Raw genomic sequence first — 25,067 nt, 5'->3', positions numbered from 1 at the left:
GAACATTGGTGGAGGCTGGGTGAAGGGTGATGGGCCTCCAGGTACATTTTATTTTTTCAAGTTTCTGTGAATCTACAATTATTTCAAAATTCAAAGTTAAAACAAATGTAGTTAGTTTGCGGACCTCTGACACTGATCCTGTGAATGTTCACTGAAGTGCTCTTTGAATGTGCGTCTTTGCATGTATGGTTTTACATTGGTATTTCGTGACTGCTCATAGCAAGGAAATTAAGGAAATTAGCAGTAACACAGTTTTTGGTTTGTACTTTTTTCCACATCCGTGTCCAAGACCACAAACTGTATTTTTTTGATGTCTGGAAACAAAGTGGGTTAGGAGAACTGTACCCCACCTTAGTCTTTTTCTTTCTCAGTTAGGCTATGGCCCCTCCCCCTTTAGGTGTTTGAAAGGAATATATTGGTTTTGTCTTTTTCTCTGCACCACGTAAAGTCCAGAAGTGTCTTTAGAGGCCTGGAACTTGCTGCTGTTTCAAAAAAGAGCTTTCTCACTGGTCTCCAGGGTTTCTGCCTTTCTCTCCTATACATTAGGAGTTTCAGTCTGGTCACATAAGTGAGGGAAGTGGGCAGGGTGTAAGAGGATCTCGTTCATTCAACATGTATTTATGAAGCATGCTTGTGCCAGACTGGGTGCTTGTCACTGGACTTAGCAGATACCAGGACAGGCCTCCTTAGAACTCACGGTTCAGGATAGGCTCTTCTTAATGTGACTAATTCATGATCAAAGGGTGTGCACATTAAAATTATGAGGTAAACATACAAATTGTATGCTAATTTCACATAACAGGCAAGACCTGAGAAGCCCCCAGAATCATGGTCCTATGTCTTAACTCTATCTGTCAGGAGCCTTAACCCCACCCGTTAGGAGCTGTGGCTGTGCTCAGAAAAGATGACGAGGATGACCAGGACAGACAGTAGGTGCGAGGACAGGGCAGAGAGGACCTTGGTGACTGCCCAGATGTGGGATGTGATGAGGATTCTGATCCATCCAAAGCAGGGGAGACTCTCGGTGGGGACCTGGGTGACCCTTCCACTGAGCACTCTGAGTGGTGTGTGTGTGTGCCCTGCAGGGACACTGACTGACTGGACCTGAGCTCTTGGGAAGGGCAGGGGTGGGTCTGTAGGACCAGACTTGCCTCTGTGGGTGGGAAGTGGTGGGAATGAGGAGGGTGAGGGTGACTGGGAGGACTCTGGTCTGTTTTTGTCTCCTGGGGAATTTGGGCCCTACCCTGGGAGACAGATGTTCAGGCCCCCACTTGTCCCTCAGGAGGATTGTGTGTGAACGACTAGCAGATGGCAAAGGCCTCTGATATGCGGCATAAGGCTTGGCCTGGAGTCACTGAGAGGATTGTTTAGGGGCTCAGCACAGCTCAGCTTTCCAGGGACTTAGCTGAGCTCAGGGAACAGGATGGTGTCCTCAAGGGGTGCTCCAGGCTGGGTGATGGTAGTGGTTCCAAGGTCAGGCACTGGGGTCGGAAGTTAATCATGAAAAGTTCCCACTGTGTTGTAGGCAGAGACGATGGCTTGAGTCTCAGAGGTAGGGACATTCACTGTGAAGCTGGAGCAGACTCAGCCTCTCCAAGGTCATACTTTGGCTACAGAAATCAGCCCTGCCAGGGGTGTCAACAACCCTTGCCAACAACCCTAATATTTAGTCATGTGCACAGGGCTCATGACAAACACATTATAAAAGAATCAAGTTCTCCCTCATTGCGTCTTTCTCAGGCAGAACAGACGGGGCGGCTTTTTCCGGTAGTTTCTTCTTCCCATCTGTGTGCTCCCTGCAGCAGTGTTTGCAGATGACCCTTCCAGGGTCACTATCCATGGTGCTGATGTCCATGAACTATTGAAGGGCTGGTGAGTTGTGATCTTCCAGTCACATCTCTTTTATTGTTTGTTTTTCTTTTCTTTTTTCTTTTCCTTTCTTTTTTCTTTTTCTTTTTTCTTCTGAGATGGAGTCTCACTCTGTCAACCAGGTTGAAGTGTAGTGGCATGATTTTGGCTCACTGCAACCTCCACCTCCCGGGTTCAAGTGATTCTCTTGCCTCAGCCTCCCGAGTAGCTGGGATTACAGGCATGTGCCACCACGCCTGGCTAATTTTTGTATTTTTAGTAGAGCCAGAGTTTCGGCATGTTGGTCAGGCTGGTCTCAAACTCGTGACCTCAGGTGATCCACTCCCGTCGGCCTCCCAAAGTGCTGGGATTACAGGTGTGAGACATCACACCCGGCCACATCTCTCATTCTTAACAACTGAGCTTGTCACTGAGGAGAAGGTGGAGAGGTACTAGGGGCATGGAGAGCCCTCCGTCTCCCTCTCTCAGGACTTGGATGATGCTGGGGATGTCACTACAAAAACTGACGCCACAGTCAGGATAACCCTATCCAGGTGCCCATGTGTAGTTTGTAGTGAACAATCATGATAAAATGGCTTTGAGAGGAGTGATGGATAGAACAAGCACCTCTCAAAGATGCACACATCCTCATCCCAAGATGTGTGAATACGGCACATGGTAAAAGACACTTAGCAGATAAATGAAGGATAATGACATGGAGAGATTATTGTGGTTTATCCAGGTGGGTCCAAAATAACCACAGGTCCCTTCCTTACAAGAGAGGGAGGCAGGGAAGTCAGTGAGGATGGAGGCACAGCACAGAGACGTTTCAAGATGCTGTACTTCTCGCTTTGAAGATGGAGGAAGGGGCCAAAGTTAAGGATGCAGGCAGCCTCTAGTAATTGGAAAAGGTGAGGGAGCAGACTTTTCCCTGGAGCTGCCAGGAAGAACACAGCCAAGTGGACACATTGTTGTTGTTTTATGCCACTAAGTTTAGCAATGGAGTTGTCATCTCTGTTGCCCAGGCCAGCATGCAGTGGTGTGATCAGAGCTCACTGCAGCCTCAACCTCCTGGGCTCAAGCGATCCTCCCGCTTCAGCCTCCTGAGTAGTTGGGACCAAGGCACACACCAACATGCCTGGCCTGTGGGAATTTGTCACAGCATCAACAGGAAACGGACACAAGAGATGTCACCTTGTCTCATCTGACGACGTGTGCAGGCGGGCTAAGGAGTCATTTAGAGCTAAATCCTGATGTAAATTTACAGGTTGTTTTTCCTTTTCCCATCTCATGGCAAACAACCCTGGGCAGTGGCAGAACATCCTCAGGAACCATGGCTCTGTGCTTTAGTGCAGGGACCAGCCTGATTGTGGGAAGGTGGCATCTGGTCTGAGTGAACCTCCATGAGATCATTACACTCCCCGGGGCCCTCAGGAAGGACAGAGAACCTCTGGCCCAGGTATGTGGTGGAGCTGCAGGTGAGGCCTGAGTGGAGGGCCCTGCAGGCCAAGGAGAAGAGGAGACAGGTGGTCCCATTGCCACGGGAGACTGCGTGAGCTTTAGGTGAGACAGCCCTGTGTCTCTGACCTGGAAGCCCCTGTGTGGAGAGGAGGATTGCAGTGAGATCCATGCCAGGGGGTAAAGTGGGAACCGATGGGAAATGATGGGCTAGAGTCCCAGGTAGTGTCTGGGAGGATCTTACTCCAGGACTAAATTCTGGGTCTGTCCTCCCCTTGATTACTCTGACAGCCCCTCTGTGTATCCCCTAAAATGAGTAAAGATGTCCTGAGCGCTGGCCTTTTGGACAGAGAGTAAACCCAGTGGCCAGGGCTAGGCACTGTAGGTCCCTGGGGCAGTGTGAGGACAGCCGAGAGCTCGGCTGGCTGGGCAGTGCTCCTGAGAATCCCGCCCTTTCCTGTGTAGGGTCCCCCCCATTCTGACTCCCAACCCCCTATTTCTGCCTCCTAGGGAAAGAGAGACTGGGGTTGAAATAAGTTGGAGATGACATTTTCCCTGTGTGACCAGGAGAGAATAGATATGGAGTTTCAGGTGAATTTTTGCAAAGTTCCCATGAGCAGAAAAAGAGCCAATGAGAGGAAGGGTCTTGTTTATTGAGATCCTTTCCAGGTGACCCTGGGTGACATTCACTTACTCTGCAAGCCTCTGCTTCCTGTGGTGATGGGAGACCTTTGTCCTGGCCCACCCAGAGCCCAGGGCAGCCTGTCGGGGTCCTCGGATATTCAACAGGGACCCTCCATCCCTCCCTATCCCCAGGCCCCAGTGTCTTTTCAGGACTCAGAGCTGGTTCTCTGGCTCAGGCTCCATGTCCTTCCCCATCCCCAGGGCTGGGGGGTCGGGATGCTCCATCAACCCACAGGAGCAGCTCCCAAAGGAACCTAAGAAGCCACATCTCCTTTGCGGTCCATCCGGCAGTAAACATTTGTGTCATGTTTTAGCATTTCCTGCAAAAACAGAGAAGAGGCCTAAACCCCTGTAGCCTTCTCAGAACAGGGTCTGGTGTCTCCCAGGCTCTGGGCCCAGCCATGAACCTGGCTGTGCTCAGGGGGTTCCTGCTCCCAGGCCCCTCCCTCTTCTGCTCACCACCCCCTGTTCTTATTTTCACAGCAATTTCCTAGATCTCAGAGCTCAGCCGGTGCCAGTCGGGACAGATCCTGGGTCCCCTGGGGCCTGTGGGACCAGAACATCCATGGCCCACACTCACCTCATAGATGGGAGCAGCTGTCCTGGGGCCAGGTCGGGGGGCCTGGGCAGCGGAGAGGGAGGACATCTGTGGACAGGGATGGAGGGTCATGGAGGCCAAGCCTGCAAGTTTCCTGTCTCTGATTGACCAGGATTTACTTCCCTGTGTCTATTTCTGGTCATTTCCCCTCAGGAGTGACCAGCTCTGCCCCTGAGCTCAGCCTCCCAGTGTGGACACAGCACCCTGACCCTTTTCCTGGCTGGGCCCACCCCGCACCCTTGTTAATGTGGGCCCCTGACTGACGGTCCCAGTGTCCACTCTGCACCTGCCAGACTCCAGGGGTCTCCTCAGGCGATGGAGGGTCCCAAGGAGGGGTCAGCACAGGGCGTGGGTGGTCCCGGCCCTGTAGGGAGGCCGAGCTCCTGGGCAGGGCAGGGCTAGCCTTGTCCTGTGTGTTCTGGGGAAGGTGGGTCTGTGCTGTGCTCGGGGGCTGATGGTCCCTCTGCCCAGAGCCTGCACAGCTGGGACCCCAGTAGAAAGGGGCTGGGAGGGGACAGGCTTACCAAGAAGGCAGAGCTGTGGGAGGGACCACGGCCTGGAAACAGAGACAGGAGTGAGCAGCAGGGTGGGAGGAGAGCCTTTCCCCCTCTCCAGGAAGGCGTGGGGTGTCCTCAGCTCTAAGATACCTGAGCAGCTGAGGTTGGGGAGGTGACCCCTGACCCAGAGCCCACAGGTCAGGGCTGACCCGGCCAGTTGGGGCCCCCTGTTTGATGTTTTATGAGATCCTCTTTGCAGCCCCCGGGAAAGGATCAGAGCCTCCCTGGGAGTGACTGGCAGGAGCGGACACTGTGGGGTTGGCCTAGGGGTTCCCAGACACACCTGGGCTGAGAGGACACTCACCAGGGGCAAGGACTTGGGGCTGCTGCTCCTTGAGGTCGTGCTGGATGCTGGTTCTAGGAAAGGTCAGGGTCCTTTGGGAGGGTACCGGGTTAAAAACCACAATTTTGGAGTTAGAACAGGGGACAAGAAGGGAACCCCATTTTCAAGGACGGGCATGGAGACCTCCTGTCTCCCTCAGGTTTGTGTTAGGGGGAGCCCAGCAGAGGGTAGCTGAGGAGAGGCTTTAGGAAGCCACATCTGTCCTGAGCAGAGGGGAAGGACCCTCAGGCAGATGCTGGGCCAGGAGAACATTGACCCAGGGACCCAGGAAAGGGACTGAGGACCCAAGGAAGGAACCAGACCACGCGGGTTTGCCTGAGAGGAAGGGTCAAGGCCCCAGAGGGAAAACAGGGCCACTTGTGCAGGACACGGAGGGGACTGCAAGTGTCTTGAATTCTCCTGGAACTCAGTGTCCTGAGTGGTGATGCTGAAATGGGACAGTGTCCTTGTCCTCTCTCTCAACCGCTTGGCAAGAGACACAAAGGATGCTCCAGGACATGCTGGTGTGAGGCCCAGGTTCTCCCATCTCACACCTCAGGGCCTATGGTTACTACATCAGCCATGGGGGGCACTGACCCCACCCAGCCTGTCCAGGCTGGTCCACTCCCCATTGTGTGACGATGCCCAGGATCTGGAACCAGGAAATCCCCATCACTGTGTGGGTGGATTCAATGAACAGCGGGAGGTACCAATTACAGACCCCCCCATCCTCCCTCCCTCCTTCTCTCCCTCCCTCCAGGCAGCTGTGGCTTTGCTGTGTGAGGGAACTAGGGCCACACTCAGGGGTGGGGCCTTAACTAGGCCGAATTCACAGAGGAGGAAGCTGTCGAGGCAGCAACCTAGGGTCAGGAGCTGACGAGGGGGGGAGCTGTGGAATAACAGGGAAGGATCCCTGGGGACTTGGGAGGCCATGGAGAGCCTGGTTGTGAATACGGGACAAGGTCTCCTTTCTCCTGGCCTAGAGTCAGCCTAGGGGGTGGGAGGAGGATGGGAAAAAGCTACGGTACCTTCTAGTTTTGGCAAGGAGCAGGAAACACACCAAGGCGGCCACCAGCGCCACTCCGACCAGGACCCCGGTCACCATGCTGGCGACGGCCCCCACAGGAAGGCCTGGGGCATTTTCTTCTGCAGAAAGAAGAAGGCAAAGTCTATCCCAGAGGAAACCACCGGGGCCTTGCGGGGAAGGTGTGCGGTCAGGGGAGAAGGAGATGCCACGGGGCCTGAGTGCGGTCTGTTGTGTTGTCCTCATCACGGATTCCCTTGCTTTCCACAGTGGCACAATTTTCAGTGGGCTTCCCACACTGGGCAGCACCAACTCATACATTCTCCCAGATGTGCTTACATCTCACCCTGCTCTTGTGCCTTTTAGTCCCTCCTTCTTCTCGCATCATGCCTCTTCCCTCTGTTTTTCCTTTTCCATCCCGTAACACTCACAAAGGGCAGGCCCTCGCCATCAACTCAATGCTGATGAGTGGGGATGCTGTTCATTGACTGTTTTTGGGGGAATTCCATGTACCAGGCACAGTGGGTACCAACGTACCTACAGCTCATCTCATCTTCCCATCACCTTGAGGGAGAGGAGCATCACCCCCAGCTGCAGAGTTAGCATCTGAGACTTATAGCACCTCAGTAAGTCAAGGAAGGTCACAGAACTTGTGATACAACAAAATTTGTACAGCATTCCAGGCTGGCCCCAAGGTCAGCTGTGAGAAATCAGAACAACAAAGGGAGGAGGGGTCCTGCAGAGATGGAGTGAGAGGGCTCAGGGTAGAGTTTGGAATTTGCTTGCGTCCAAGACATGGGCTGGGAAATAAGCTTCCAGGCTCTTTCAGAAAACTGACTGCCTCTACCAAGGCCCTAGGGCCTGTGCCCCAGGGATCCACTTACCAGAGACTGTGATTGTCTTGACTGTGATTGTACTGAGGCCAGTGGCTGAGTTATGGGCGAGGCAAGCATAGGATCCACTATTATCCACTGTGATGTTGGCGATAAGGAGATTTTGTGTGTGTTGCTGGAGCATTCCACTGACAAACCAGGAATACTGTGTGGGTGGGTTAGAGGCCACGTGGCAGGAGAGGTTGAGATTTGCCCCTGGGTGATAATAGGAGTCTGGGGGGGAAATGGTGGGAATGCCTGGTCCATCTGGAGCAAAGAGAATAAAGCCATAGATGATATCATCAGAGGGAAGGGGAAGCTGCTGGTCTGTGGAAGAGCCACAGTGTCCCTCTAAGCCAAGTCACAACCTTGAAGTCCTAATGAAACCCACTCTATCCACTGAATCTGGGTCTGAGACATTCACCTGTTTTTCCCATCACAGGCTGTGGACCCTGAGCCTCCCAGGACAGGAGCAGCCCCTCCTCTCCTATTCTTGGTCAAGGCTGGGTCTGCCCAGGTTTGCTCGGGACAGGAAGTCATGGCCAACCTGGGTGAGAGTCTGAGTCCTTGGAGCTGAGAGGGACTGAGAGGCCTGGCCTCTGGCTGTGTGGATTTGGGCTGGTGGCCCGGGCCACAGAGGAACAGAAGATGCTCACAGAGGACATCCAGGGTGACTGGGTCACTGAAGTTCACACTCGCTGGGTTGTGTATTTCACACTCATAGGGTCCTGTGTCATTCCTTGTGACACTGAGTAGAGTGAGGGTCCTGTTGCCATTGGAGAGCTGCAGCCTGGGACTGACCGGGAGGCTCTGACCATTTACCCACCACAGGTAGGTTGGGTCCTGAGCCTCAGATCCACAGGTGAAGGCTACAGCATCCTTGTCCTCCACAGGGTTGGAGTTGTTGCTGGTGATGGAGGGCTTGGGCAACTCCGCTGTGCAGATAACAGAGAGAAGATTGCCCTGTGTGGCACCTGTGATTCCTCCACAGGCATATTTTAATCAGAATCAACATCTCCTATTTTTTGGCCAACCCCACTCCTTAAAAGACTAAGACAGGGCTGGGTCGGTGGCTCACGTCTGTAATCCCAGGACTTTGGGAGGCCGAGGCGGGTGGATCACGAGGTCAGGAGATTGAGACCATCCTGGCTAACATGCTGAAATCCCGTCTTTCCTAAAAATACAAAAAATTAGCCAGGCGTGGTGGCGGGTACCTGTAGTCCCAGCTACTTAGGAGGCTGAGGCAGGAGAATGGTGTGAACCCAGGAGGCAGAGCTTGCAGTGAGATGCGGTTGCATCACTGCACTCCAGCCTGGGCGACAGAGCGAGACTCCATCTCTCAAAACAAACAAAACAAAGAAACAACAACAAAAAAGACCAAGACAGACATGTGTGTCACAGACAGATGCATGACCGTCTGAGGGCTCAGAGCCTGTGAGGCTGCCTGGCTGTGAAAGAAGCAGAGACTTTCCCAATTGTGAATTGAACAGCAGCATTGGGTGGTGGACAGACAAGGACCAGGAGTCACATCCCCTGGCACCTCTCCTGTTCCTTCCCTGATGGCTGACTGCCTGGCTGACCTTGGGGTCCTCACCTAGAACACGCAGGTGCTGAGGTCTCAGAATTACAAGGTGAGGTTGTTCCTTCCAGGTGTGTCATGGTGACTGATATGATACAGTGAGTAAATAAAAGTTATAGTAGAAGGCTGGGCACGGTGGCTCACGCCTGTAAACCCAGCACTTTGGGAGGCTGAGGTGGGCAGATCACCTGAGGTCAGGAGTTCGAGACCAGCCTAGCCAACATGGAGAAACCCCGTCTCTACTAAAAATACAAAAATTGCCTGGGTGTGGTGGCACGCCTATAATCCCAGCTACTTAAGAGGCTAGGGAGAATTGCTTGAACCTGGGAGGCGGAGGTTGCAGTGAGCCTAGATCACACCATTGTGCTCCAGCCTGGGTGACAAGAGTAAAACTCTATCTCAAAAAAAAAAAAAAAAAAAAAAAAAAAGAAAAGAGAAAAAAATAAAAGAGCAGAATGGTGATTTCCAAGGGCTGGGCGGAAGTTGTTCCTTGGGTGTGCAGTTTCAGTTATGTAAGATATGGAGGTTCTAGAGATCTGCTGTACACCTTGGTGTCTATAGTTAATAGAGTTTGGGTATCTCTTATGCATAAGAGCAGAAGTGTTTTGGATTTCTGATTATTTTTTATTTTGGAATATTTGTATTACAAGTATCAGCTTATCATCCCAAGTCTGAAAATCCAAAATTTCAAAATGCTCCAGTGAGCACTTCCTTTGAACATCATGCCAGTGGTCAAAAAGTTTTGGATATTGGAGCATTTTGCATTTTGGATTTTTGGATTTGGGATTCCCCATCTGTAATAGTCCATTTTGCCCTTAAAAATTTGTCAGGAGTTTAAACAAAGGAGTTATGTTCTTACTGTAGTGAGAAAAAAGAAATTTGGGGGAAATATTAAACTTTTTTCTATCAGTGGAAATTATTATTAACGGTCTAAAGATCTAAGGCAATTGCTGGCTGTAGTATTTCTCTTGATAACACAATAAGGTTTTGGCCTGCTAAACGCTGAAGACCAGCATAATCATGTTAAGCTCAAAGAAAGATGCTGACTTTGGTTTGAAATCAGTGACTCTCTGGGTAGAGAGAGAATTGTGAGTCCTGTTAGGAAGACAGAACTGGTCAGAGGGAACGTCTGAGATGTCTCAATAATACATAGAGAAGAATAATCCCAAATTAGGAGATGTGATGTGTGTTATGTCAGTAAATTTAGAAAGAACACTCATCTCAGTTTCCTGTGCAGAGTTAGGCAAAATGGGAAGGGGTCCAAAACAGTCATATGAAACGCCTTCCTCCTTTTCTCTAGACCTCAGGAAACACAACTAGAGTTTGATTAAATTATCTCGAATTGGGCAGAGTCTAAGTGCGATGCCAGCGGCTTGTGCATCTCCCCACCTGAAGACCCCATCTTATGATAATGGCATCATTACAAGGGACACAGGTGTGTGTGGAACAGGCAGTGAGCCCATCAGACAGCACAGGGCTGGCCAGCTCCACCTGGTCCCAGGAACCACCAGTATCCCATTACATGTATGTTACAGCTTTTATAGTTGTCCCACAACTATAAAATATAAAACATGCCATTGTCAATACAAAATATTGAATATGAAGTTGGATATGCTGTTCCACATTTTTTCCCCACTCTTTTTTTTTTTTTTTGGGAGACAGAGTTTCGCTTTTGCTGCCCAGGCTGGAGTGAAATCGCACTATCTTGGCTCACTGCAACCTCTACCTCCTGGTTTCAAGCGATTCTCCTGCCTCAGCCTCCTGAGTAGCTGGGATTACATGCACCTGCCATCATGCCTGGCTAATTTTTTGTATTTTTTGTAGAGACGGGGTATCATCATGTTGGCCAGGCTGGTCTCAAACTTCCAACCTCAGGTGATCCACCTGCCTCAGCCTCCCAAAGTGCAGGGATTACAGACATGAGCCACCACACCTGGCCTTTTCCCTGTTTTAAAACTTTGCTGTTTCAGGCCGGGCCTGGTGGCTCATGCCTGTAACCCCAGCACTTTGGGAGGCCGAGGTGGGTGGATCATGAGGTTAGGAGATCAAGATCATCCTGGCTAACATGGTGAAACTTTGAAGCAAGGATGATTATAGTCCCTCCCTAAAACTAACTCCCTCTTTGTCAGGGATTGCCTTTGTAAAACTAATGAAACATTACGAGATTAGCATTATGGGAGGGGCCCGAATTGTGCTAAAATGTAGGCATAGTTTCTGCAGTCCCTGACTCCTCAGGACGCATGTGTCCAGAAGTCACAAGATTTGTGACTTCCCTAATTGCTCCCATAGATAACATCACTATTGTAGAACCTGAGATTGGTCTTTTGAGATGTTTCTCAGACTTTTGCATTCTGGCAACTGACTGACTCCACCTGGACCAAGACCCATGATTCAGTCAGTGGTCTTGTGGCCCCCACTCAGAGGCAGTTTCAGCACACCAGGATCAGTTGCCACATCCCTATGATTTTATCCCCAACCAATCAGCATTCCCCATTCCCTAGTCCCCTGCCATCAGACTAGCCATGAAAAACTCTAACCTCAAGCCTCCAGGGAGGCTGATTTAAGTAATAATAAACTCCTGTCTTGCTGTTTGGCTCACTTAGCATTAATTAAACTCGATCTTGACTGCAATATCGTGGTCTCGGTGAATTGGTTTTGTCAGTGCAGTGGCAGGAAGAACCTACTGGGCAATTACAAGAGTAGGTGGAGGAGTCACTCGTCCCTGTCCTGTGGCCTGTTCCATGTGTTGGCCTCATGGAGCCCTGGGTGGGGACACAGTGGAAGCTCGTTCTCCTGGTGACCTGGGGACACTGGCTCATGATGAAGCCTGGCAGGGGCTCTGATCCAGCTGATTTCTGTGCCTTTTTTTTTTTTATTGTCCCGGAGTTGGGCCAGGCCACAGTGTGAGTGGGAAGGGAACAGAACAGCCAGTCTTGTTAGAGGGAGTTACTGGGGAATACCTAATGGTGGAGGAAGCTGTGCAGGGCAGGGGTATCCTCACTGTTGTGAAGGGGGATGAAGATAAGGGACAAGGGGGAGCAGAGATAGTCAGAGATTACATGGCAGTGAGCTGTGGGGACTACAGTGACCTCATGGACCCCAGGGGCCAGGAGACCCCTGGTTATTCTGAAACCAGGACCAGGGAGCCCTGAAAACCTTCCCACAGATGAGCTGTGCCAGAGTCCCATGAGATGTGGTTCTTGGGGTAGCTTTAGGGGCAGGGGTTAGAGGAATGCAACAAGGATCCTGGCCCCTGGAGGGACAGGAAACAGGTGTGGCCAGAACCTTCTAGGATTCTGCATCCAAGATCCGGTCTCTGAAGAGTTTATGAATTATTCATCATTCATTCCTTCCCTCCTTCATCAGAGAACTACTGAGTATGTGTCTCTCACTGGGCCCTGCGCTGGTGCAGGGTGTGAGTGGGGAGTGAAAGCAAGGTTGTTTCTTTATCCTCTCGTAGGGGTGACACTGACACACCAGGAAACACAGGATTTCGGGTCGAGTGAGGGCAGTGGTGCGCATCTGAGAGGGAGGCCCGGACATTCCTGGCACTGACTCTGTTGACACAAGGGATTTAGTTCCAGGTTAGGCTAATGTGTTAGGCTACTTTTCGTTACTATAAGGAAATGTCTGAGGCTGGGTAATTTATAAGGAAAAGATATTTAATTGGGGCAGGGATCTGCAGGCTGTACAGGCATGGCACCAGCATCTGCTTGGCTTCTGGTGAGGCCCAGCAAGCTTGCAATCATGGTGGAAGGAGAAGGGGGAGCAGGTGGTGTCATGTGGCAAAAGCAGGAGCAAGAGAGAGTGTGGAGGTGCCACACACTTTTAAAGAACCAGATCTGTGAACTCAGAGTGAGAACTGACTTGTCACCAAGGGGATGGTGAGAAACGGCCCCCATGATCTGAGTGCCTCCCACCAGGCCTCACCTCCAACATTGGGGATCACATTTTAACGTGAGACTTGGAGGAGATAAACATCCTCACCTCCAACTCTGGCAATCACATTTCAATGTGAGATTTGGAGGAGATAAACATCCTCACCTCCAACGTTGGGGATCACATTTCAACGTGAGACTTGGAGGAGATAAACATCTTCACCTCCAACGTTGGGGATCACATTTCAACGTGAGATTTGGAGGAGATAAACATCCTCACCTCCAATGTTGGGGATCACATTTCAATGTGAGATTTGGAGGGGATAAACATCCAAACTATATCAGGAAAAATTGATTAATTTTCCACTTGCCCCTCACTCTCCAGACCAAAATCTCCCCTTCTGAGTTGTGGATGCCCAAGAAAAAAGAAAGAGGACTTACGACAGGTCTCAGGTCTGCAGATGTCTAATGATAGCCCCAGCCATCCCCTGGTGGAGAAGAGGCAGCTGTGGCTGCAGAGACCTCGTATGACTCTAATCTGACACCTATGACTTGTGTGACCCTAGTTGGTGGCTGTGTCTCCCTGTTCCTCAATTTTTTTTTCAATAAGTAGGATAAGTGCTATTTGACTGTGAGGTTGTTTGTGAATTAATCTCAAAATATTTAGAATTACTTGACCTCAGCTGTGTATAGAGGAGCTGCCCAAATGAACAGCATCTGTGCTTATTTGCCTCCAAAAGAGAGGTCCCTGGGCCTGATCCCTTGTGGAAAAGGAGCTGCCGGGAGCATCTTCTCTCTTCTTTTTCTCCCCCTGGGGATATTGAACTTCCCATGGAGTCATCTAAGTTCCCCTGGGCAGTGGGCTCATGCCCTAGTCATCTCGTCCATCTGTTCACTCCATGCTGAGTCTAAGGTGAAGGATGAGGCCCTGTCCTTGCCCAGAAGAGGTTCTTGGGGCTGGACCCTGGCTGGTGACCAACTCCAGGAGCCACGACCCTCAGACAGCTGGTAAAATCTTGCTCCCAGTCAGCCCTGCCCAGGAGGTCTCACCCAGCCCTGGCACAGGATCCCTAAGTTCCCCAGGGTCACCTGGAGTCAGGAATCTGGGACAGGGATTTGCACAGGGGCTCAGCTCTGGGAAGAGCTGAGCTTCTCTGTGACGATCCTAGGGGGGCCCGTAGGCCAGGCCCTGACCCAGTTCTCCAGGGTCTTTCCTAGGGTCAGGTCCATGGAGAGGGCACGGGGTGCTTGGCTGACACTGACCTCCCCCTGCTGAGTGCCCCCATCAGACTGTCCTTCTTCTGCCCTGAGTGTCTGTAGGGTCTGGATGCAGGAAAATAATTCTGATCTGTGGAAGTTTATCTCCCCTGTGTGTGTCCTGCACTAAATGCCCAAACCCCAACACAAGATGTAATGCAGAGGGGACACAGGCACAGCCCAGGCCTGACAATCCCGTATGTGGGAAGTAGAACTGACCCCAACACCCAGAGGTCATGGGGAATCACTCACGGTATACCCGGAACTGGCCAGTTGCTTCTTCATTCTCAAGATCTTCCTTTATGACTTGTAGGGTGTAGGATCCTGTGTCATTCTGGGTGACGTTCTGGATCAGCAGGGATGCATTGGAGTCTATTGTCTCTCGACCGCTGTACGCAGGCCCTGGGATAGTTTGATGAGTTCCTATTACATGTGATCCAATTCGACAGTTGGCATCCACTCTTTCTCCTTTGTGCCAGATGTAGCCAACAAGATTCTGGGACAGATTGTGGGCAAGTAGAAGAATCTCCTTCCCCTCTGCGACATTGAACGGCCTGGATTCAATAGTGAGCTGGGCAGTGGTGGGTGGGTTCCAGAAGGTTAGAAGTGAGGCTAGGAGGGAGAAAGCCTCGGTCAGTATTAGGACCTACGTATTGGGGTGGAAAGATGGGGCCCTGGGTCCTGAGAGAGTCTCTTCACCCCTCAGCCTTGGAGAGTGTATGTGTGTCCACTTGGTCAAGGTCGGTAGTGTGACCTTTCTTCCTTCAGCACCTCTGACCTTGGCATTTTCCTGTTTGGAATCCCCTTCCCCAGGTGTCTGCACGGCTCCCTCCCCACTGGCCTCAGGTCCTGCTCACATCAGGGCATCTTAGGGAGACCCCTCCCCTGACACCTCCTCTAGAGACCCTGGGTCTTCCCTTTCTGACCTTTTTCTGCTCTGTTCCCTCCGGGGCTCTTGTCAACACCTGACCTCACATTCTAGATCTCTTTGGGTGTCTGTCTTCATCCTCGCGAGAGTGTGAGCTCTTTGAACACAGAGACTTGTCTGATATTTGTTGTATGCCAGTGCCTAAAATTTGATTGCAAATACTCGTGGGTGAGTTAATGAGTGGTGGTTATTTTGCAACTTGTGGTTGGTGGTTGAGGGCAGGGTTTAGTGCCCTGGTTATATTTTTATTTAAAGTGTCATCCTGATTAATTCTTATTCTTTTTTTTTTTTTTGAGACGGAGTCTTGCTCTGTCGCCCAGGCTGGAGTGCAGTGGCCGGATCTCAGCTCACTGCAAGCTCCGCCTCCCGGGTTGACGCCATTCTCCTGCCTCAGCCTCCGGAGTAACTGGGACTACAGGCGCCCGCCACATCGCCCGGCTAGTTTTTTTGTATTTTTTTAGTAGAGACGGGGTTTCACCGTGTTAGCCAGGATGGTCTCGATCTCCTGACCTTGTGATCCACCCGTCTCGGCCTCCCAAAGTGCTGGGATTACAGGCTTGAGCCACCGCGCCCGGCGATTAATTCTTATTCTTATCATTTTCTACTTGTAGTGACCAGTAATGATTAACTTGGAAAACATGATGAACTGATTTTCCTCCGTCTTATCAATCCCAGCTCAATGTGATTGTCTTGTTGTGACCCATGTCCCTCTCTGATGTTCTCTCCCCTGAGGCTCCAGCAGAAGCCCTCTGTCCCCTTTCAGAGCCTCGTCCTCCCCAGGAGACCCCAGCCATTCTCTGTGATCCCTCCTCCTGCCCACTCCCAGGAATCCTCCACTCACCTGCGAGCAGAAGCCCCTGCCAGGGGATGCATTCTCTGTGGGGAGGAGCCAAGGGGGGCCCCATGGTCTTTGCTGCCTGCTCTTTCCTCCTCTGTGGAAAAGAGCCTGGGCTCCAGGAATGCTCCGTCAGGGCTGCTGTGACTGTAGGCTCTGCTTTCCTTCCTCTTTCTGTGCTGAGCTTCCTCCCAGGGCAGGAGCACTTTCCAGGGTCATGGGTGAAGCTCTGCCCCGGTCACTTCTCTGTCCCCTCCCGTCTCAGTTTTGCCTCCTTTTCTGTTCTTCCTTTTTCCCTTCTGTCTACATTTGAGTGCCCCAGACCAGGCTCTGAGAAGCAAGGCTTATTTGGACCCCTGTCTCGTAGCAGGACGATCCTCCCTCCCCAGCGTGGACCTCTGCTATGCCTTGACTGTGGGTCTGTCAGCACCATGGAGAGTCCCTGGGGGTCCCTGAACGTGGTGTTATTTTCTCAGTGACAGAGAAACCCCTTTGTGTGTGCAGGGTCTTCTCACATGTCTGGGAAGATTGGATTTACTCCCAGCAAGGAGGTCACAGAGACGTCCGGGGTCCTAGAAATGGACACATCTAGGGCTAACGTCCGAGTCTAAGATTCTGAGTTGTTCTTTCTGCAGAGCTATGTGACTCTAATTTCTTTGGAGTAACTGAGAATGAAGCTGCATGGTGCTGTAGCTTTATGTCATCCACACACCAGACATTTCTAGGCTGACTTTATGATTTTCTCTCCAGCTTGTACCACCTTTATTATTATATATTTCATCATTTTTTCTAAATACATTTAGTTTACAAAACCTCCTGTCCTAGTAGGGATCGGTGACTCAGATCTGTGATCGCAGCTACTCAAGAGGCTGAGGTGGGAGGATGGCTTGAGGCCAGGAGTTGGAGACAAAACATCCTTGTCTTATGCAATATTGTCCATGAAGTTACAGATTTGATCTGTGCTTAATTTTTTTCTCAACGAGTATTAAAATAAGCACGTAAGTATTAAAGGTTTTAAAAAGCTTACTTACATTTCGCCTAAAATCAGTTTTTGGAGATGCTGACACAGTGGCATAAGCATGGACTTTATGTCCAGATGTACCTGGGGACAGCTAATGGTTCTGTCACTTAACTATGTCGACTTGGACAAGTCATTTGGCTTCTATGATCCTCGATTCCCTGATTTGTAAAAGGAGGATGGTAAAATCCTCCTTGCAGAGTTGTTGGGAATAAGTGAGCTGCTGTGGGAGCCCAGTGCCCAGGCGGATGTTGAGTACATGATGGTTATCATTGTGGTTATTGCTGTGGAATTCTAGTTTTCAAAGAGAGTGTCTACGCTGGAATATTGGGCTTGTGGCTTTCTGCTGATGTGGATGTGTGAAAAAGCTACTTTTGCTTGTTAGGATTTGTGGTGCATCTGTCATTATTTTCATTTCCCAGTTCCGCTACCTATTTTCTCTGTGATGTTAGTCAAGTTGCCTAAGTTTTCTTTTGCCTCATTTACCTAATTTGTGAAATGTGGGTAACAATACACTAGTGTGTGTGTGTTATTTCCCAGCTCTGACCACTAGAGGGCATAGAAGCACCGGCACCTACTAGCAATGGGCATATAGGTGCCTATGGTCTGTAAACATCATTCTCCCATGAAAGGAACCAGGGTTCCCCAGAGAAATGGCCGATTCCAGGGCTAGGGCAGGAAAGCACAAGAGGAGACTGGAGCATCTTGCGGGGCCTGAGAGTAAGGCACAGCTTGAAAAATGATGGGGATGTGTGGAAAATATCACAAATGCCAACTAGAAGAAGCTCCCAATGGCCAATTTGGGGACAATACAGCAATATAATCAATAATAATAGTAATGTAGTCCAACCAATAAATACTTCAGAGTCCATGCTGATATATATAAATAAGTGAATACATACATAAATGAGAAAGAAAAAATAGCTCTTTCCTACAGCAGCTTTCCAGTTAATCAATGTAGAAGCAATGATGGAAATAGAAAATCACTGTTTGGCTAACACCACAGTAAGAATTGTTTATTGGCTACAATTATCTCTGGATTCTAGAAATTAATTGGTAAAAGTATGCTGAGAACAAACAGGCTGTTTGTGTATTTCCAAAGTATCTGTCCACAAGATGCTTATTAATTACAATGAGACGAATAGTAACTTTACAGTAGAGAAACCTGGCAGACACCACCTGAACCAAGGGCTTAAAGTGAACCCCATCAGTAATGAGAGATACCGACATCCTGGGGCTCTGGCTGGGATGTCCTGAGAAAGACACATCACTTCTGTGCCAATCTTGCCCAAAATACACAACCTGAAACATCCCAAGGGAACATGAGACAAACACAAATTGAGGGGCATTCTATGAAACAACGGACCAGACCTCCTTAAAAGCGTCAAGGTCCTGAGAGAGGGAAAGAGTGGGAACCTCCCCGAGGCTGGAGGGACCTGGGAGATGTGATAATGTTACTCAGTGTGGGATCCAGGGTTGGACTCTGGAGCGGAAAAAGGACAGGACTAGGATGATTAGCAAAATTTTATTTTATTTTATTTATTTATTTTTTTGGAGACAGAGTCTCACTCTCACTACAACCCCTGCCTCCCGTGTTCAAGTGATTCTCCTGCCTCAGCCTCCCGAGTAGCTGGGATTACAGGTCCTCACCACCACGCCTGGCTAATTTTTGTATTTTTAGTAGAGATGGGGTTTCATCATGTTGGCCAGGCTGATCTCCAACTCCTGACCTCAGGTGATCTGCCTGCCTGGGCCTCCCAAAGTACTGGGATTACAGGCGTGAGCCACCATGCCCGGTCCAAAATTTTAATATTACTCTCTCTCTCTCTCTCTATATATATATATATACACACACACACACACACACACACACATATGTATGTATAAATATGTGTGGTTTTTTTTTTTTGAGACAGAGTCTCGCTCTGTCGCCCAGGCTGGAGTGCAGTGGCATGATCTCCGCTCACTGCAAGCTCCGCCTCCCGGGTTCATGCCATTCTCCTGCCTCAGTCTCCCGAGTACCTGGGTCTACAGGTGCCCGCCACCATGCCCGGATAATTTTTTGTATTTTTAGTAGAGACGGGGTTTCATCGTGTTAGCCAGGATGGTCTCGATCTCCTCACCTTGTGATCCGCCTGCTTTAGCCTCCCAAAGTGCTAGATTAAAGGCGTAAGCCACCGCGCCCGGCCCCATATTTCTATATTTTTAAATTTATTGTATCAACGCTAGTTGACTGATTTTGATAATTGCATTAGAGTTCAGGTTATTTGAAAAAGCTGGATGAAGGATATACTGAAACTCTGACTGTTTTTACAGTATTTTTGAACATTTGAAAAATGAAAACTAAAAAAATGTAAAATGCATAAGATTTTTGTGAGGATAAGATGAGATAAATGTGAAGTGCTTAGAACAATGCCTGAGACACAAGAGTTCTTAAAACATATCAGCTATTATTATAAGTAATTTTATGATAAGTAATATTATAAGTAATGAGTCATCTATTATAAATCATATAAAATACGATTTATTTCATAATATCCTCATATATTTTCACCCATTTATTTTTTTCCCTCTCCCCTTTGAAAAGCATATTGAGCATGTATGTCATGAAAAGATAAAATAGGATTCGATTTTATTTTCAGAATTATTGTCGGAGATGAGGAGGAGCTATTATTTCCTCCAGCCACTGAGTAGCTCAGACTCAGGCCCGCATTGCAAACTTTGCTTGGCTGGGAAACAAGGCTTGAGCCTGGCCGCCGCCCACCGACATGGTTTGTGTTGGCGCCCCCTGGCGGCACAGTGAGCTTTCCCCAGTTCCTCACCCTGGTGCTTTAGGAGCCACTTAGAAATTCTACACAGTTTATTTATTAAACCCTTTCTAGGTCACGCTGCGGATCATTTAATCTTCACAACAAGTCGGTGTGAGAAGGGGCATTTATTCATCTTAAGACGATAAAACAGGATGAAAAAAGTGAAGCGACTTGTCCAGGGTTGCAAAGGGAATGACAGGGCCAGGATTTGGATCTAGGTCCCCCTGACTTCCAGGCTGATTGTAAATGTTCAGATGAGTCTGAATGTGTGGCCAGGTGGAGAACTGTTGGTATAGAGTAGTGGTTGTCGACAGAGGGTGGTTTCCCCGCAGGAGACATTTGGCAACGTTTGGAGATATTTTTGGTTTTCATACCGGGGTGGGGACGGGAGAGAGGGAAGGCTGCTATTGGCATCTAGTGGAAAGAGGCCACGTGGATGCTGCTGAACGTCTCACAATGCACAGAACAGCCCCCACCACAAGGAACTGTTCAGCCCCAATGTCAATAGAACTGCTATGAAGCCCTGGTCTGACTTAGAAACATGAGGATGCATTCTTGCGGTTAGCTAATGTTTGCCAAGTGCTGAGTGGATAGCATGAGGGATGTGGAAACAGTGCACCAGTCTGTGCTGCCAAGGAGTGTGAAGTTTAGAAGGGCAGGGGGTGGAGGCAGGAGAGGCATATGAAAGCCTTCAATATAAGGCAGCAGACGATAAGTGCAACAAGACAGCGTCCAGTAGGGCTAAGCAGGCTCTCAGGAGGGACAGCGCTCATCTGGCTGTGGGAAGAACTGAGCAGTTGTCTGGCCTGTGGGAAGGTGGTTTTGAGCTGGGTGTGTGAGCAAAGTTGAGCTGATGGGAAAACACAAACCCCATTCAGGGAAGGGCAAACAGGCTAGTTTGAGTGGAGAGAGAGTGATTTTTAGTGAGTAGAAGGGCTTGCACTGGAAAAAGAGGTTGCAGTTAGAGCTTTGAGTTCAATCTGAGGACTCTAGCCTGGGTGTCTGTCAAAGTGATGGAAGAGTCTTCCCTTTTGGAAGAGTGGTCTGGGCCCTAGGGCTGTGGGGCTCAGCAGCTTCCAGAGTGCTCTTTCTACAAAGGAGGGAATATTGGAAATTGGGGTGGAGAAGGGTGAATGTCTCCTGATTTTAGGACTAAATTGATGCAGAGTATGTAAGAAAGCCATTTCACCTCAAAGTGGCCTTTGGGGAGATGGTGCTCCCAAGTGGAAATATACATGGAGCTCTCTCTCTCTCTCTCTCTTTGAGATGGAGTCTTGCTGTGTTGCCCAGGCTGAAGTACAGTGGCACACGATCTTGGCTCACTGCAATCTCTGCCTCATGGGTTCAAGCTATTCTCCTGACTCAGCCTCCCACGTAACTGGGACTACAGGCATGCGCCACCATGCCTGGCTAATTTTTTTGTATTTTTAGTAGAGATGTGGTTTCACCACGTTAATCAGGTTAGTCCCGAATTCCTGACCTCAAATCGTCTGCCTGTCTTGGCCTCCCAAAGTGCTGGGATTACAGGTGTGAGCCTCTGCACCTGGCGGGCTGAGCTCTCTTTTAGGTGGTTTCTTTGCAAAGGTCTGGGTCACTTTGCTTGTAGTGAAAACTGGAGTAGATCCAAAACCTTTTACCAAAGGTCTGCTTCCCAAAGGGTGCGCTGTTGCAGCAGGGCTTGGTGTGGCTAAAGCTTTAAATATGGACACTATCTGGTGATAGGATTTTCTTCAGTTTATTACATTACCTTCAAATAGCATTAAAATGTGTGCGTGCTTGGTACACTCTAAAGAATTCAAGTGGGCTGGGCGCAGTGGCTCATGCCTGTAATCCCAGCTGGGAGGCCGAGGCAGGTGGATCACAAGGTCAGGAGTTTTAGACCAGCCAGACCAACATGATGAAACCCTGTCTCTACTAAAAATACAAAAATTAGCTGGGCATGGTGGCGCATACCTGTAATCCCAGCTACTCAGGAGGCTGAAGCAGGAGAATCACTTGAACTTGGGAGGCGGAGGTTGTGGTGAGCCGAGATTGCACCACTGTAATTTAGCCTGGGCGAAAGAATGAGACTCTGTCTCAAAAAAAAAAAAAAAAAAAAAAAGAATATAAGCAAAGTTTGAGATCTGCCTGAGCAACTTAGTGAGACCCCATCTCTACAGAAAAAAAATATTAGCCAAGCATGTGGGGTACACTTCTAATTATACATACTTGCGAGACTGAGGCAGGAAGGCTGTTTGAGGCTGCAGTGAGCTGTGATGGCACCACTGTACTCCTACCTGGGTGACAGACTGAGGTCCTGTCTTTACAAAAAGGGAATGAAAGCAAAGAGTTCCTTATCTTTAATGAATGTGCAGTTGCCTTTAACATCCTCCCACAACTGCCACCAAGTTTGACCCTGGGGAAATGCATTACTCTTCTGGGAAAAGCTGGGGAGAGAAGGCAAGGAAGCAAATCTTTGTTGAACCAGTATGTACATATATATATTTGCCAACTATAGTTGCAGACACTGTCACATACAATATCTCATTCAACCCTCGCAACCCTGGATGTAAGTACAGTTTGCTTCTTTTAGTAAGTGAGGAAACTGGCACTGAGAGAGGCTCACTTGCCCCAGATCCCTGTAGCTGAAAGGGCTACATTTTGGTGCACATGTGGCCTGTTTTGCCCCATTTTCTCCCCCAGTTTCCCCTTCACAGACAGTCTTATTTCCCTGGATTCAGGCTGCTAGAGACCATGGATATCAGCATTAGTAGCAGCAACAGAAGGAGAGAAGAGATTAGAACTTTATTTTTTTATTTTTATTTTACTTTTTTTGAGACAGAGTCTCACTCTGTTGCCCAGGCTGGAGTGCAGTGGTGCGATCTCAGCTCACTGCATCCTCCGCCTCCTGGGTTCAAGCGATTCTCCTGCCTCAGCCCCTGAGTAGCTGGGATTACAAGCACGCGCCACCATGCCCGGCTAATGTTTGTATTTTTAGTAGAGATAGAGTTTCACCACTTTGGTCAGGCTGGTCTCGAGCTCCTGACCTCATGATCTGCCCACCTCAGCCTCCCAAAGTGCTGGTATTATAGGCGTAAGCCACCATGCCTGGCCGAGATTAGAACTTTAATTGTGACTGTTGGTGCAGCTGTACGTCGCTTGGAGATTGTATGGAAGCTGTCCCGTTGGAGGCTCCTGATCTCTGGGGATGGCTGAAGCCAGTGTACATGGCCTGGTAGTCTGTGCTTTAGTCCCACAACACTGTTTTCATGTGAGGGCAAAAGCAGTGAAGTGACACTGTCTTGCTGTTAGGTAACAGGTTAGACTGTGTACTTTATGAAAATCTGGGAGGTGAAACTTGTTAAACAAAAGAAATGAAGAATTCTTAAGAAATAAGGTGACTAACTTGGCAGCCGTGCCAGTTTCATCCCTGTACTCCTTCCCACCTCCCCACACCCCGGTGCTTCATGATTTCTTCCTCAAGTTTTTTTTCTCATTTGGATTTCCTTCCTTCCTCCTTTCCTCCCTTCCTCCCTTCCTCCTGTCTTTCTTTCCCTCCCTTCCTTCCTTCCTTCCTTCCTTCCTTCCTTCCTTCCTTCCTTCCTTCCTTCCTTCCTTCCTTCCCTCCCTCCCTCCCTCCCTCCCTCCCTCCCGTCTGTCTGCCTTTCTTTCTTTCTTTCTTTCTTTCTTTCTTTCTTTCTTTCTTTCTTTCTTTCTTTCTTTCTTTCTTTCTTTCTTTCTTTCTTTCTTTCTCTTTCTTTCTCTCTCTCTTTCTTTCTTTCTTTCTTTCTTTCTTTCTTTCTTTCTTTCTTTCTTTCTTTCTTTCTTTCTTTCTTTCTTTCTTTCTTTCTTTCTTTCTTTCTTTCTTTCTTTTTCTTTCTTTCTTTTTTTCCGAGAGAGAGTCTTGCTCTGTCTCCCAGGCTGGAGTGCCATGGTGCCATGTTGGCTCACTGCAACCTCCTCCTCCTGGGTTCAAGCAATTCTCCTACCTTGGCCTCCCGAGTAGCTGGGATTACAGGTACAGGCCCCCACGCCTGGCTAATTTTTGTATTTTTAGTAGACACAGGGTTTCACCATATTGGCCAGGCTGCTCTTGAACTCCTGACCTCATGATCCGCCCACCTTGGCCTCTCAAAGTGCTGGGTACAGGCATGAGCCCCTGTGTCCGGTCCCACCTTATACCTTTCAATGACCCTTTCTAGCTGAGTATTTGGCAGGAAAGTGATGCTATGTATTGGTAGAAGAGACATTGACAAGGTCTGTTTCCCCTCTATGCTCCTGCTCCCATCTTTGGCAAAATATTGGCAATAGTAGTGTTGTTGCCTGGAAAGTTGCCTTGTTCTGGCTCTGTTCACAATTCCTTTCCGTTGTCTGGCTTAGTCGTTCTGGTCCAAGGGAGAGGGAACTGAGTTAGGGGAAGAGACCCAGAGCTGCAGGTCCCAGAGGTTCTGAGAAACAGGAGCGACAGGAGGGAAGGAGACCTGAAGGGTGTTTGCCCAGCTGCTGGGGTGCCTGGCTCCAGCCCTTGTTTGGAAATGGCCCCAGGGAAAAGAAGAAAGGTAATAATACTTTAAGTAAACATTGGGGCATAGAATATCAGCATTCACTAAACTTGACATTTATTTGAGACTTCAGGAAATGTGCTCAAAGGGAGAGGAGACGCTGGGCTTGAACGCTGGATGATATTCGTGGGTGCTGAAGGGAAGGCTAACAAGGGAGCCCTTTTTTGGAAGCCTCCAGGCAGGAGTGAGAACAGGTGATATGACTGTTTCCCTGAGAAAAGGGAAGAGGCAAGGCATGAGTCAAAGCCCTTTGATTTTTGTTTGACTGTTCTTCTCTGCATTTTCAAATTATCCCAGCCTGTTGACTGACACAGAGTTGATTGTGGACTTTGCTACTGCAGGGTTTATAAAGCACTGCAGGGGCCAGGGACTGTGCTAGGCAGTGGAGCCTGTGTCTAAGTTGAAGGTTCAAGCAGAGTCTAAACTTTTTCTGATGCAAATTACTGATGTGGCTTTTTTTCTGGAAAATTCTAAAAATGGTCTCTGCCTTCAGGAGGCTTATGTCTAACCAGGGAGATGACATCCACTTCATAAAGCCTAGAAGCATGAGTGCAGTCATCTCTCAAAGTGGCAGGTGTGCAGGGGGACTGAGAGGAACTTGGTCGGGTGGAACTTGAGCTGGAGATGGGGGAGGATTTGGGTTGGTGGAGGGCAGAGTGGAGGGCCGTGCAGAGCAGGGGCGTGTTGTAGGAGAGGTGCCCCCCGGAGCTCAGTGGATGGGGATCTTAGAGGACAGGAGCTGTTTGTGTTCATTTTTGTATTCCTGAACTCACACAGGGCCTGGCACTTTGGGGTATTCTATAAATGACTGTTGCATGGAATGATCGTTTGTAACCTGTTAACTTGTCCTGATGTGTT

General features: G+C 49.3%; 1 protein-coding gene across 3 annotated transcripts; it reads right to left on the bottom strand.

Annotated features, from left to right (window-relative positions):
- Positions 1-3,792: 3,792 nt before the first annotated feature.
- LOC105495284 (CEA cell adhesion molecule 3) lies at positions 3,793-15,999 on the bottom strand. 3 transcript variants are annotated; one of them, XM_011764632.2, is made up of 9 exons: positions 15,847-15,999; positions 14,330-14,689; positions 8,020-8,298; positions 7,376-7,630; positions 6,496-6,613; positions 5,450-5,520; positions 5,113-5,144; positions 4,571-4,636; positions 3,793-4,310 (listed from the first exon to the last, which is right to left on the bottom strand). In XM_011764632.2, the coding sequence occupies exons 1-9, from the start codon at positions 15,908-15,910 to the stop codon at positions 4,245-4,247; spliced, it is 1,311 nt and encodes a 436-aa protein (XP_011762934.2). In that variant the 5' UTR covers positions 15,911-15,999; the 3' UTR covers positions 3,793-4,244. The 3 variants fall into 3 exon arrangements, with proteins under 3 accessions (XP_011762934.2, XP_011762935.2, XP_011762936.2); XM_011764633.3 differs by lacking the exon at positions 8,020-8,298 and having other exon boundaries at positions 3,801-4,310; XM_011764634.3 differs by lacking the exons at positions 7,376-7,630; positions 8,020-8,298 and having other exon boundaries at positions 3,824-4,310.
- Positions 16,000-25,067: the final 9,068 nt, after the last annotated feature.

The sequence above is a fragment of the Macaca nemestrina genome, chromosome 20, assembly GCF_043159975.1.
Source record: "Macaca nemestrina isolate mMacNem1 chromosome 20, mMacNem.hap1, whole genome shotgun sequence".
Taxonomy (NCBI): domain Eukaryota; kingdom Metazoa; phylum Chordata; class Mammalia; order Primates; family Cercopithecidae; genus Macaca; species Macaca nemestrina.
The sequence above is the reverse complement of the archived record's forward strand: the minus strand, read 5'-3'. Positions and strand labels throughout refer to the sequence as shown.

Bases quoted from the DNA above. Each gene is read 5' to 3' on its own strand.
- LOC105495284 (XM_011764632.2), bottom strand. From the start codon at position 15,910: ATGGGGCCCCCCTTGGCTCCTCCCCACAGAGAATGCATCCCCTGGCAG. The intron at 4,637-5,112 runs GTAAGCCTGTCC...CCCTGTCCACAG, and splicing joins CCCACAGCTCTGCCTTCTTG to ATGTCCTCCCTCTCCGCTGC. The intron at 4,311-4,570 runs GTGAGTGTGGGC...CTGTTTTTGCAG, and splicing joins CAGCTGCTCCCATCTATGAG to GAAATGCTAAAACATGACAC.